The sequence below is a fragment of the Leptonotus elevatus genome, chromosome 2 (genome assembly GCF_054856555.1).
Source record: "Leptonotus elevatus isolate MCC_2025b chromosome 2, RoL_Lele_1.0, whole genome shotgun sequence".
Lineage (NCBI taxonomy): Eukaryota > Metazoa > Chordata > Actinopteri > Syngnathiformes > Syngnathidae > Leptonotus > Leptonotus elevatus.
Window position 1 is genome coordinate 25,744,638 of NC_141240.1, and position 13,223 is coordinate 25,757,860.

Sequence of the window (13,223 nt, forward strand, 5' to 3'; positions counted from 1 at the left end):
CACTCTCCTGCGGCCATTTTACGATCAGGGACAAGAAATTAGAAACGATGTCAATACAAAGTTGCCATTAACTTCATGCAATTTTGAGGAAAAATTATTTATTGGCATATATAGGTCTTTCTTTAAAATCATCTGTCATTTGTGGCTGGGGAATTTTATTTACTAATAGTATCGCTATTTGGTACAGTAGCGGTGACTACTCAAGAGTTGCGTATTTGTCAGGAAAAAGTGGTATCGAACATCCCTAATCCTGATATAATACGTGCATGTATTCTGTAAATTCAACTCACTGGCTTTTATTTTTTTACATTCAACATATAATAATTCCATGTTTCAAAAATAAGAATCAAATTTTTTTATTATCATTATGCAAGCATAACAAAATGTAGTACCCAGGAAAAACCCAGATTCTGTGTTTTCACTTTTCCATTGGAATTTTTTGATCCGTTATGAGAAGCCATTGGTAGTGTAATGGTTCACATAGCATTATATTAGTAACCTGGCAATAGCCAGATTGATATTGTGATTCACTCAAGGAAGTTCTCCACAATATCAGCCTCCATGGTGATTTGCTCGGGAAAGGCGGGACATAGTATATAATACTTTGAGCTGATTGGACGATGCAGCATTGCACGCGTTTGTTTTCACCAATCACGGCCACGGAAGAAAATGTCGTCTTCCTTTTTGTCGAAGGGGGAGAAAAAAAGCACAAATTTATTTACCAGCTAAAAATGCACGACGCACCTCTCGCTGTTCACAATTCAATGGTGAGTAATTCTGCAAGAACAGAATTAATTGCAGCGTCAATTCGTCCATGTTAGGTTTGTTTGTTTGCCCCGGCGTCGGCGCTGGCTTCCTGGTTTTGTCACAGCTGCATATCACGCCCCAAACACAATGTCGCTCTATGATTGGTGGTTCGGCTTGGTGGAAATCAACGGGCTCGGTACAAGATGTATTCTCGGGAGTTTGTGAACTCACAAATACCGCGAGAATTCATCTTGCAGAGCAAGGTTATAATTATAGTGCTGGTGTGAGATCAGTTTCCATTCAGTTTGCTCTTCACAATCGAAGGTTCACACTTTTCAGATTGACTGAGTTAGAGCAACAACTTGACTGCCCTGATGTTATGTTCTCGTCACTGGTATTTCCGTCATATCCTGTTGATGACTGTAGTTTTCTCTTGATCCCAGCTGATTACAGCACCAGTGAGATGCTGGTCAATATGGGAAACCTGCCCCTGGATGAGTTTTACCCTGCCGTGGCGATTGTTACTCTGATGCGCATCTTGAGAGATCCATCGCTGTCAAACCACCACACCATGGTGGTCCAGGCTGTTACCTTCATTTTCAAGTCTCTGGGCCTCAAGTGTGTCCAGTTCTTACCGCAGGTCATGCCCACTTTTCTCAATGTGATTCGTGTCTGTGATGCCAGTATACGAGAGGTAGGTAGCACGACAGATGGGCTATGATATCAACTTCCTTGCAGTTAATAACACCAATATTCACACAGCCGGTGTGGTCTTACTCTCTTTCCTCCTGTGTTTCTCCAGTTCCTTTTTCAGCAGATGGGAATGGTCGTCTGCTTTGTGAAGATCCACATCCGCCCCTACATGGATGACATATTCACCCTCATCAGAGTGAGTAATTATGTTTACTTTCCAGCCTTCTAATTACAGTCCCCCTTTTCCTGATCACCAAGGATGTTCCAATGATTTAATATGTCACGGATAAGATGAGCAATGGGAGGAGAGAAGACCTCGAGAGAAGCTTAGAGCAAAGAAATAGCACTGGTTGCAGATGTTTTTCGGAAATTCTCTCATTTGGAACATGTTTATTGATTAGTCATCTGGCTCGACTGTAAAAATATTTTCAGAGAGTAGCCTGGAGCGAAATACCTTTCGGGATGCATTCTATCATTTTCATTGTAACAATTTTGGTCTTAAAGATAGGAGAGGCTGCTTGGTAATAAAGAGCTTGCTACCTTTTGCCATCAATAGCTTTTTTGTAGTAATGTGCACATTCATTAAGGTAAGGAATGATATATGTTATAAACTAATGGTTTTAGTAATCATATTTTTATTTATCTGAGTTGGATGCTTTGTCATCATGAAGGACACAAAAGTTTTTACGAGACAAATTCTCGTATTTCCTGACCCCTAGATTTCAAACAGGAATGACACAGTCTATCTCTTTATACAAACAGCTATAAACCTTCGAGGTGGAGGTTGTGTTCTCTACTTGAATCTTTTGTTACCCTATCAGGGCATCTAAATGACATCTGGTCCCCTCGTCACCTAGCAGAGCACATCATACGGCAATTTATTACACAAAGTGTCACTCAAGCAAGACCCAAAGAATCATGTCAAATGTTCAATCAAGTTTAGTCATTAAATTCCTTCCACTCAGGCTTTTCCAGCCTCCCATTTGTTGGAAATAACACTTCACACACAGCATTGGTAGCCACACTTAACGGCTCTGATGAATGTTTTCCACTCAAAATGTCCAGTTCTTTCTTACCCTTAAAACCGACAATGACTCATGAGACTCACCTTTATCACATGATGCTGAATAATGGCTAAGTCCATAGAGTCCTCTGCACTTGCACAAACCCACCTGTCAGGCACATAATTAAATAGCAAGGCACAAAATATCATATGACTGTCTTTGTTGGAACTTGCTTGCAACTTCAAAAGCACTTTTCCAATGATGATAAATCCTAGGGCTAAATAATTGAGAGAACGATGCTACTGTGTCTCAAGTCTCACTGAGTTAATAAAAAACGAGTGAAACAAAGAATCTATTCATTTTTTTCCCCTTCAGCCTAACTGCTGCATCCAGATGAGGTGGCTGGAATAGTCATTCAAAATGTGCACTCATGTGCTATGTAGTGAGCAGCCAAAGGTAAGCAAGGCAGGAAGTCAGTATTTGCCCTTTGGCCACTTGACCAAAAACACCTCAACCAGTTAATGTTACTTTACGTGCCATCTCTCAGGAACATAGCGGTCATGCCTAGCAACTATTCCTAAAATGGTGTCATAATCCTCGCATAACTGTAACGTCATCTTACTTCCCAGTAAATGTCCCCACCATCCCCCATGGCCGCTGCACCTAGTATTGTGACTCTTTTTTTCTGGATCCAGCACATGAAAGCCTCCCAGACTCAGAAGAAATACATTTTGTCCCATTTTCTCAGATCCATACAAATCGTCAACACTAGACCACAGCCGGTTAAATGCTTTGGAATCCACACTCTGAATAATATATGGCACATAAAAAAATTTTCACATGATGTTCCATAATTGAAATAACATTTAATAAGGTCACTCATATTTTTGAGAAACCTTCAACGAAGTCCTCTGTTTTTTTTTACTTAAACATAATTTGGTCTGTGCCATCTTTTGGATTGTATGATACACGTAAAAAAAAAAAAGTACCACATAGTGATTGATGGTTTGATGTCCAGTTCGATATTTTGAAGAGGCCCATATCTGATATCAATGTGCATTTACATTTAGTTAATGCCTTAAACAACCCAAATGCACACATGCCCAGGAATCACATCAACATTGGACAGTGACAACACAGAAGTGAACGATAATAAGTAAATAAATAAATGAGAAAAATATCAAATTTACAGATACACATTTATTTCTGATCAACATTAGAAAGAGGTTTATTTCAAATTGTATTTAATCTCGTTAGCTATATGTTTTAATTGTGCCACACGGGTACAAAGAATCAGAACAGCCACTTGAATGAGTGCAAATCCATCTGAAGAGTCTAATAATCTCTGATAGTCTTGCAATTTATGTAGGCCTGAAGTATGTCTTAATAAGTGGCATGCTAATATATTTACAAACAATATAACAAACATACTGTTTTGTTATTTTATTGTTGTTACTGGGTAAACTAAAGTACACGTTGTTTTGCAGGAGTACTGGACACCCAACAATCCCATGCAGAACACGATCATCCTTCTGATAGAACAGATTGTGGTAGCCCTTGGTGGAGAGTTTAAACTTTACCTGCCTCAGCTCATCCCGCACATGTTGCGTGTCTTCATGCATGACAACAGCACTGGACGCAGTGTTACTATTAAGGTAAGTGCAGTGTTGTGCTCATAACAAAAACAACAGTCTTTTTTTTAAACTGAGTACCGGTACTTGAAACAATGACTGCTGGTGAAAACTTCAGCCTCCTTTTTTAAGGTTGAGGTTTTAATTTGAAACAAGTTCACATGTGTTTGTAATAGTTTTTTGAATATCACCATAGGCTGAAAGTGTATAGCCATGAAGTTGGACAAATGGCAGAATTAGAATAATCAGAATGTGTACCTTTTTGTTATGGGGTGAAGAAATAATTTAAAACTGCCTCGTTTGTTTAGATAAGAAGCTACACTCAAGCTGCTTTTAATGCTGCATTGCAGTAAATTGACAGATTTTACTGTTGAGCACAGTTCGCTTGCAGAAGCTGGTCGACCTACTGGTGTGTTTGGATTTCAAAGTGATTATGATTGAAATACAATAACTTGTTCCTGGGTCAAACTGATACCATCATAAGCCCTTTATTAATGTACAGTCAAATGTTAACATCACATTTTATACAAGAGGAAAAATATGTAAGCCACATATATTATTATGCAAAAACAATAAAACTATACCTAACTTGGATATGAAGTGAAAACACAGCTGCTGTCTGAACCCTCTGTATGCAGTCTGGTTACGTCATGTAACTTCTGGTATGCATTCTTCTTGTCTTAATACACGTTGTTGAGGCTGCTTGTGATAATTATCTTGTAATATCATGCATGATGGTGGTGTGAACTCCCAATGTTTGTGTGAATTTAGATGCATAGTTTTAACAAAAAATGTCATCAAATTCCCAATTGTAACTTTGTGGCATTACAATTTGGAGGTTTCAGTGTAGTTGACATATCACAGCTCTGTTTTCTGTTAGTCCATTGAGTTCACTCAAGGCTAACCAGTAGTGTTCAATCATGTAGCCAAATTACACAATATAGACCTGCAACAATCACTTACTCCTGTTTTAGGTGCTTCTAGTGTTTTTTTTCCTTGAAATCCCAAATCATAGTTCGGGATTAAGGCTGCAATTACATTATCATATCATCGCTGCTATGTGAAAAACACTTATGTCCATTTTTCTCATTTTTACATTCTGGGATGTATGCGTTCAGTTTCATCCCAAAAGCATAAAAAAAGTAGTGAGAAAAAAAGACAAAAATGGATATCTAGTGTTTTTCAGCGACAATATGCTAAATAGTCATATGCAGTGCATTTGCCGCCGCTACTGGTTAGTCTCTGAGGCTTTAGTATTAGATAATAGCAGTCTATAGACTGGGTCATCTATGAGTCAGATCTGGGTCTGGATTTGGATTTGGCTTTTGAGGATTGGGGGTTGCGCAAAATTTAGAAAAGTTGGACTCCGGTTACTACTAATCCAAAGGAGAGGAAAAGAAAAACATACTTCCATCATTCCAAGGAACTGTTCATTCTATCTATAGCCATTTCTCAGCATACATATGCACACTTGCACACCTCCATCTCGGCTTCCTGCTGTCGCTCCATGTGCACGTTAAAAAGGGGCGCTGAATTATGCTCATATGTTTTAGCGACTGGAGGTATCATATCAACACTTTAGGACTGTTACAAATGAATCTTTTTGGGGAATTTATTATCCTATCAATTATTCCATCGAATACTTGGTTTTTCTTTTTGTGTATTATTCCATAGCAAGGATGACACCATTGACTGATTGCGCCTGTCTGCAACAAATGTCCGTGCAGTAAACACAGAAGTGGCCAATCACTTTTTAGAGCAGTGCACTCTTTTAACATGATTAATTTAATAATAGTTTCAAGTTTTTTGTGTCAACCAGTTTTTGGGGTTGAATGGTGGTTTTATGTTGAATCGAATTAGCTGATTTCTCACCCACCCACCCACGACTTGCATACAACACGACACACTAATCCACCAAGCCATAGAAATCAGTAAATCAGCAACATATTTCTAATTAACTTGCATGTCTCTTGTCAGCTTGTTATAATAAGTGAATGGTGATGCCATAAGACGCCTATTAAGATGTTTGTGCTGAGTTGTGTGCTTTCATCTGCAGCTGCTAAATGCTATCCAGCTGTTTGGTGCCAACCTCGACGACTACCTCCACCTGTTGCTGCCTCCTATTGTCAAGCTGTTTGATGCGTCTGATGTGCCCCTGCAGTCCCGCAAGTCTGTACCACACATTTGTGGATGTAGTGTTGTATTATCCTGAAAATGTTATTTCAGTCAAGCCTCACTAAATCATTAATCTTTACTTGCTAAGAACATGTTAGTCTATGATACCCAATAACAGTAACATTAATAGTTTGACTAGTAATAGTAATGATTAGAGTTGTGTATTACTAATCCTAATAATTATTATATAACAAGAATTATTGTTATTTTGCAAAAAAAAAAAAATGTAGTCATTTTGACATGAAGACTGCAAGTTGTAGGACGCATCCAGGCTGAGCATGATTGAAAATTCCGAACTATTTTCACAAAACTTGAGAGTGGTGCACGGAACCATTGAAATATTTAGGGAAATTTTTTGGGGGGGGAGGATGATAAAAAATGCTTCTTTAAAAAAATGTTTTTGTTATAGTTTTAAAGTTTATTATTATTACTGTATTATCATTTAATTTTATTTTCTGTGCCTCAGGGTTTCATTGGAGACTCTGGACAGGCTGACAGAATCCCTGGATTTCACAGACTACGCTTCTCGCATTATCCACCCCATCGTCCGGACACTTGACAGTACGCATGAATTGCGCTCTACATCCATGGACACCCTGTCCTCACTCGTGTTCCAGTTAGGCAAGAAGGTAGTTGTTTGCTCTCTGTGGGGTTCCCAGATGGAGCTATTATTCAGTAGAACACTTCCCTCCTTGCCTCTGCCGGCCGCATATGAACGGTATTTCAGTTATCCCTACACCCCCTGTTCTTTATTACTTCCCGTTAGACTGCTTATGTCATGGTCTGTTTGTCAGTGGGGGGTTCTGTTTATGAGCGAGGATAAGGTCACATTTAGTTGGTCTCCTCCCAGGCCTTACCCCTCCTCATTCATCAACACTATCGTTAGCATTCCTCGTGTAGCCACGTCTGGCAACATGTGAAAGGGAGCTTTTGATCAAAGCCCCTGAAGTAGTTTGATCCTCATTTATTTGGCTTTTAGGAAAAAGGATTTTCGGGTAAACAAAATTAAGTATATAATTAAGCGCACATAAAACCCTTGTATTTACTCTTAATTCACCATCCTCCCATCTGCAGTACCAGATCTTCATCCCCATGGTAAATAAAGTGATGCTGAAGCACCGGATCAACCACCAGCGCTATGACATTCTCATATGTCGCATTGTTAAGGTGAGCCCCTGTCTCCTGTTGTGTGAAGTAAAAATACTGGAAACTCTATTAAAGTAATAAAAAAATACACATTTTAACAGAATTGAAGTGATTAAATAGTTAAACTATAAACAGTTAGCCCTTTAACGTAGCGCAGTGCCACACTATCGAGAAAAAAAGTTCAACAAGACCAAACAAAGCCTTTTATATTCATATGTAACATAAGCAAATAATTAGTTGTTATTTCCCAGAGTAGATTTGCACTTGTTAATTCACAAATCTCTTTTTTGGTCAGCTAGATTCAACAGTTAGCCTGTGTGACTGCGTGTGGCCTTTTTTTTTTAATTTATTTATTTATTTATTTATTTTCGTGTGTGGTCCTACAGGGCTATACTCTGGCAGAGGAGGAAGAGAATCCTCTAATCTTTCAGCACCGCCATCTACGAGGTAACCAAGGTGATACATTGGTCAGTGGACCAGTGGAAGCAGGACCAATGAAGAAACTTCATGTCAGCACAACAGCACTTCAGAAGGTCAGAAGGAAAATAATAACAAAACTGTATTTGGCTTTGTTTCCATTGTGATTAGCTAAAGTAAACAAACAAACCTAAGTCTTGTGTGCAAGGCATTTTAGTTCACTTGAGGTGCGAGCTTAAGAACAAAGTGACAAATTAAAGAGGGGAAACACTAAAGACTGTTGGGTAATTCTAATGAGTGCAGATGTGCACTGGGTAACTGAATGCCTTGATATGTAAAAGAAGAGCAACAATGCTGCAGAGCACAGACCTCTACCAAGAAAATAGAGAAATAATGCAACGTAATTGTAGATATCTCTGTCACAGCTTAGCAGAGTATAATACAGGGTATTTTAAGTCTATGCCACTTTACAAAACTCATACAATATCTTAAGAACTGGCAATGGTAAGCAAGATAGAACCGGTTAACTTGAAAGGTGAAAAATCTTTTTTACGTCACATTCAATGTTTTTACTTTTCGCATAAAACATGGTTTGCACAGATTTCATTGCTATTTACTGATAATTCTCTTCACTGCAAAGGAGGAGGTGTTTTGTGTTAGTTTGCTAAGAATGAGTTGTGGTCACGTGCTCAATGCAAATTTTAGATATAATTTTCAAAACATTTATTACCGTTTTGATGTATACCATGTAACCAAGGACTCGCATATTGAACATTTGTGAAACGGGGCAAGTCAAGTAAAATTTCTTTACAATAATACGTTCAATGCAGCCTCACTTGTCAAAACACGGTATTCTGATGAATATTGCATTTGTGGAATATGAATTATTAAGTAGCGAAATCAACCCGTTTTTATCTATCTCACTGGGCAGCCATTTTGCTACATGCTGTCGACTCAAAATGTTATCACGGTGCTGAAAGGCTCAGCTTGACCAAACCGAGAAAACAGGTGAGCCGTGATTGGTCATTGCCCTTGGGCACTGTGAGGTCATTTTCAGTCGACCGCAAATGGCAAAATGGATGGATAAAAATGGGTGGATTTTCTGCTTAACTCATGTTCCACAAATGCTATTTAAATCGGAATGCTGTTTAAAACTAGTGGGGGTGTATCAAACATAATATTGTAAAGGTTTAAAAAACATAAAACTTTTTTTAACTTGATTTTATCTTCAATAAAACATTAATTTCTTGGATTTTTTTGTGTTCCAATTTTTGCTACAAAAACTTAATACTATCTTTTGGGAAGTATATGTTGAGTTTTCATACCTTCAGCAGTCTTTGAGATATAAGGTGATGTAAAGTGACACAGACTTATAAAACATTCTGTACTGTACTCAAGAGAAACATATTTTTGTACTGACACATCTTAAAATAGCTGACAATTAGAGAAAGCATGTCCACTATCTTCCATAGATCAGATTTTTAATAGTGATAAACTGTACTCAGAATGCAGATATTTTAACAAAGATTTTAAAATAGTATGAAGCACTAGTTTGCTTCTGGTGTTTGTTTGTCATTCTGTTCATTTGTTAGTTGGCTACCCTTTGGTTCGTAGGGGATGATGTAAAACATTAGGAATGGCCAGGAGGGGCTCTATGTGTTCCGTGATACCGTGGGCAGTTCCAATGATTCAAACAGTGACAATAAATGTGACACCTTATTCCCTCTACAAAGTTTTGTGGGAAATAAGTTATGTAGTATTTGCATAATTTCTCTGACAAACTGACCAACTCATACCACACCTAATTTCACTGAAAGCAGTTGCTGAGTTAAGGTTTTAAAATAATGTTTGATGACAGAAATGTAAGTGTGCATGGCAATCATCCAACAGACTGCTCCCACGTAGTTCCCAAAGCCCTTAGAAAACGATCTCTTGCTCACAGGCCTGGGGCGCCGCTAGAAAGGTTTCCAAAGATGACTGGCTGGAGTGGTTGAGACGCTTAAGTGTCGTCCTCCTGAAGGAGTCTTCCTCCCCGGCACTGCGATCGTGTTGGTCTTTGGCTCAAACCTACATCCCACTGGCCAGGTACACCACCACATTAGTCATACACAGACTAAAGTATTCAGACACCTGGCCATTATACGTACAGGAATTGAAGATGGAAGAAAATATGGTGTTGATCTTCTGTTTGCTCAAAGACTTTAACTTTGTCTTTTGCCATTGATCCAGGGAAAAAAATGTTCCCACAAAGTTATAAACTGTCCAAAATGACTTTGTGGCCAACAGAAGAGTTAAGATTAGGGTTGAAGGGGGAAGTTTAATTAACACATAATTAATATAATAGTTCATTAAGGGATGTGACTTTTGTCCATATAGTTTATCTGACCCGTTAAAACTCTGTTACTTAAGTAAAAAAAAACTTTAAATTGGCCTTTTTATTTGTCCCACAAGATGGGAAAACACAATCGAATAGCTACAGCTGAGCATAGCAAAAAAATAAAAAGTAACAGAGTGAGTGTTGTTGTGGATCTCTGTACTGGTTGCAAACACTAGTAGTTTCCAGATGTGAGCATGCAAATTTGAAGCAGATTGCACTTGTTTAATCATTGTGTTTGTAAGCTGCAGTAATTTCAGGACTACAAGCCGCTATTTTTTTCCACTTGCATTAGACCCTGCGGCTAAAACAAAAGTGCGGCTTATCCATCAGATCACAATGGGGCGCACTATAAAGGAAGCGCAAGAGCGTCAAGCAGAGCAAAAGAAACCAAGTGAGCCCAAATACAGTAGGAGAGACAGAACGAGAGCGAGACAATTTGCACCCTCATTATGGAAAAGAAAGTAGCGAGAACCCGGTGCGGTAACATTAAAACACCTGCGACATACAGTCGGGTGCGGCCTATATCTGTAACAAAATTGAGTATTCCCCGAATTTAGCTAGCGCGGCTTATAGTCAGGTGCGCCTTGTAGTTGAGAAATTACTGTAGTTGAAAGACTGTGTCCTCCCCAACAACTCCAAGTGTATGTGTTTTTAACATTTGTGTGTCTCTGTCCATAGGGATCTTTTCAATGCAGCTTTCCTATCCTGTTGGTCCGAGCTAAGTGAAGACCAGCAGGATGAGCTCATCCGCAGCATCGAGTTAGCTCTCACTTCACAGGACATTGCGGAGGTCACACAGACGCTACTTAACCTGGCAGAGTTCATGGAGCACAGCGATAAGGTTGGCATTGAGCAGTAAACTAACAAGGCATATTTTTGGTGGAATCTCAGATATTATCGATGTGCTATTTGAAATGGTCCGCTGAAAATGTTCCAATTTCCTAGAGCTGGGATGGGCAACTTAAATATTGTATGACAACATTATAAAGTAGGTATGTACACAGTGCATGCATATGTGCAAAATATGTGCTATTTTGTTTCTCATAATACATTTCTCAATGCATATACAGAATAAAAGATCCACTATCCCAACCCAATATAAAGGGTTTGAAGCAAACAAGAAAATAATGAATTGTAAATTGAAATTGAAATTGCAAATGGCTCTTACATAAATTACATTACATTTACCCCCCGTTTTTCATGTAAAACATTTATTGACATTTTTTCACCAAAATAATAAAATTAATTTATCAAGGGGTCACTTCATTAGGATTGTGTATGAAGGAAATTAGTCTTTCTTAGGGATTGCATTTAACTGCATTTTCTTCTTAGACATGTAATATTAACATATCCACATAACAATACAATATAGAAAGAGTCAGTCTAGCAAATATAAACACAGTTAACCAATGCTGTGATAACGAAGGACTAATGCCACTCGCTTCTGCGCTAACTTCGCTAGCCTGTGTGCTATGTTAAACTGTGCTATCCTGGGTGAACTAGCTTGTCAATGTATAGGATTGAGGAGCTGTAGAGCACCTTCCTTGTTGGACTTGTTGCTTGTTTTGGTATAATTTGTTCTGCTTTCCAGGGCCCTCTGCCATTGAGAGATGACAATGGCATTGTGCTGCTTGGTGAGAGAGCTGCAAAATGCCGCGCCTACGCCAAAGCTTTGCATTATAAAGAGCTGGAGTTTCAAAAAGGTCCTTCGCCCCTCATCCTGGAGTCTCTTATCAGGTAGGAAGTTGAAATTAGTTTCCTAATTGAAATTTCATGTGAATGCTGAGACGTGCTGACTGAGTTAAGGTGAATTAAGGGAGTGGTTAATATAAACATATCATATTATAACAGCTCAGACAGCACAGACTTCTGCCAAAGCTAAAACTTAAGATTTATTACCGGAACTGCTAAGATCTAATATCTTAATTTCCTTAATTTCCTCTGTATGATTAACAAAACACATCAATCTAATTCTAAATCTAGGTCTGATTTTGAAATGGTTGTACTCTATGCTTTACAGAATTTGTCTTTTTAATGGCATATTCGTGATTGTAAAATATTGTGATTGTATGTCAGTTTAAAGTAGCATTAGGTAAATTGCTTTATTAACATTGAGTCAATTTAACTTAAAGATTACAACTGTCTCTATAGGCCAATTTCACGTCTCTATTAATTGTTCCTGGTAGTTAAGCGCAGCTATTGTCACAAAAATCAAGTTGGACAGATGACTGTGATACAAGCCAACTGTTAATTTCCACACAAAAAACAAACGGAAAATGAAATTACAATACACATGTCATTAGTCCCACAACCTTTTGATATAATTCATCATGTTTCCAACCCCTTTGTGTTTGCATTATTTCTCTGTTTTTGGAATGGCGTGCAGAAAGCAGTTTTCCAGGCATCTAATTGGACATTTGCCCCTTTTTCATCTATGAGTGTCTGGAGTTGTGTTTCACGGGGGCCTGTTTTCAATTTCTAGGGAGCCTTGATGATGATGAATGATGGGAGCAGGCACTCTGTGTTTTCAATATCCCCATATGGTTCTCACCTCTCCAGAATTTCTCATAAAAAAAAAAATCGTGTGCAAAAAGCACTACGTAAACCTGGCTCTAATGAGTCGTGACTGTATTTGAAGAAAAAAAAAGAAGGGTCTTCACATGGCATCTGATTGCCATTCTGATAATATTGAAGGCAACATGCTGGCGTTTGAGTAAGTGATTAGTCATGGTGTGTGTTAATGGCTTTCTGATTACTGTAAGAATTTTTATTCTGACACGTGGATCCCCATGGTCAAATTTTAACATCATTTTATTTACAATAATCAAGATGAAAAACGTCTGTCATTGTATTTAATTGTTGCTGCAGTTAGATTGCTGCCGTTTGAATCTTATAAAGGGTCATGTTTTCATGACCATTTGTAGGCCTATTTGCTATGGCCAATTTCAGAATATCTTTTTACCCTTATCCTCAACTGCAGAGGTATGCTGTTCATTGAGCGTGTTCCATCACCATTATAATGATCAAGGTTGG

At 38.4% G+C, this 13,223-nt stretch overlaps 1 protein-coding gene across 1 annotated transcript in view; it reads left to right on the forward strand.

The window, feature by feature from the left end:
- mtor (mechanistic target of rapamycin kinase) overlaps positions 1-13,223 on the forward strand; it is an 85,173-nt gene that overhangs the window by 18,653 nt on the left and 53,297 nt on the right. The window contains exons 19-28 of the mRNA XM_086067932.1: positions 1,191-1,441; positions 1,550-1,636; positions 3,932-4,099; positions 6,132-6,244; positions 6,717-6,879; positions 7,325-7,417; positions 7,783-7,929; positions 9,756-9,898; positions 10,869-11,031; positions 11,782-11,927. Coding sequence (XP_085924058.1) covers positions 1,191-1,441; positions 1,550-1,636; positions 3,932-4,099; positions 6,132-6,244; positions 6,717-6,879; positions 7,325-7,417; positions 7,783-7,929; positions 9,756-9,898; positions 10,869-11,031; positions 11,782-11,927 — 1,474 coding nt within the window. The remainder of the gene's footprint in view (positions 1-1,190; positions 1,442-1,549; positions 1,637-3,931; positions 4,100-6,131; positions 6,245-6,716; positions 6,880-7,324; positions 7,418-7,782; positions 7,930-9,755; positions 9,899-10,868; positions 11,032-11,781; positions 11,928-13,223) is intronic.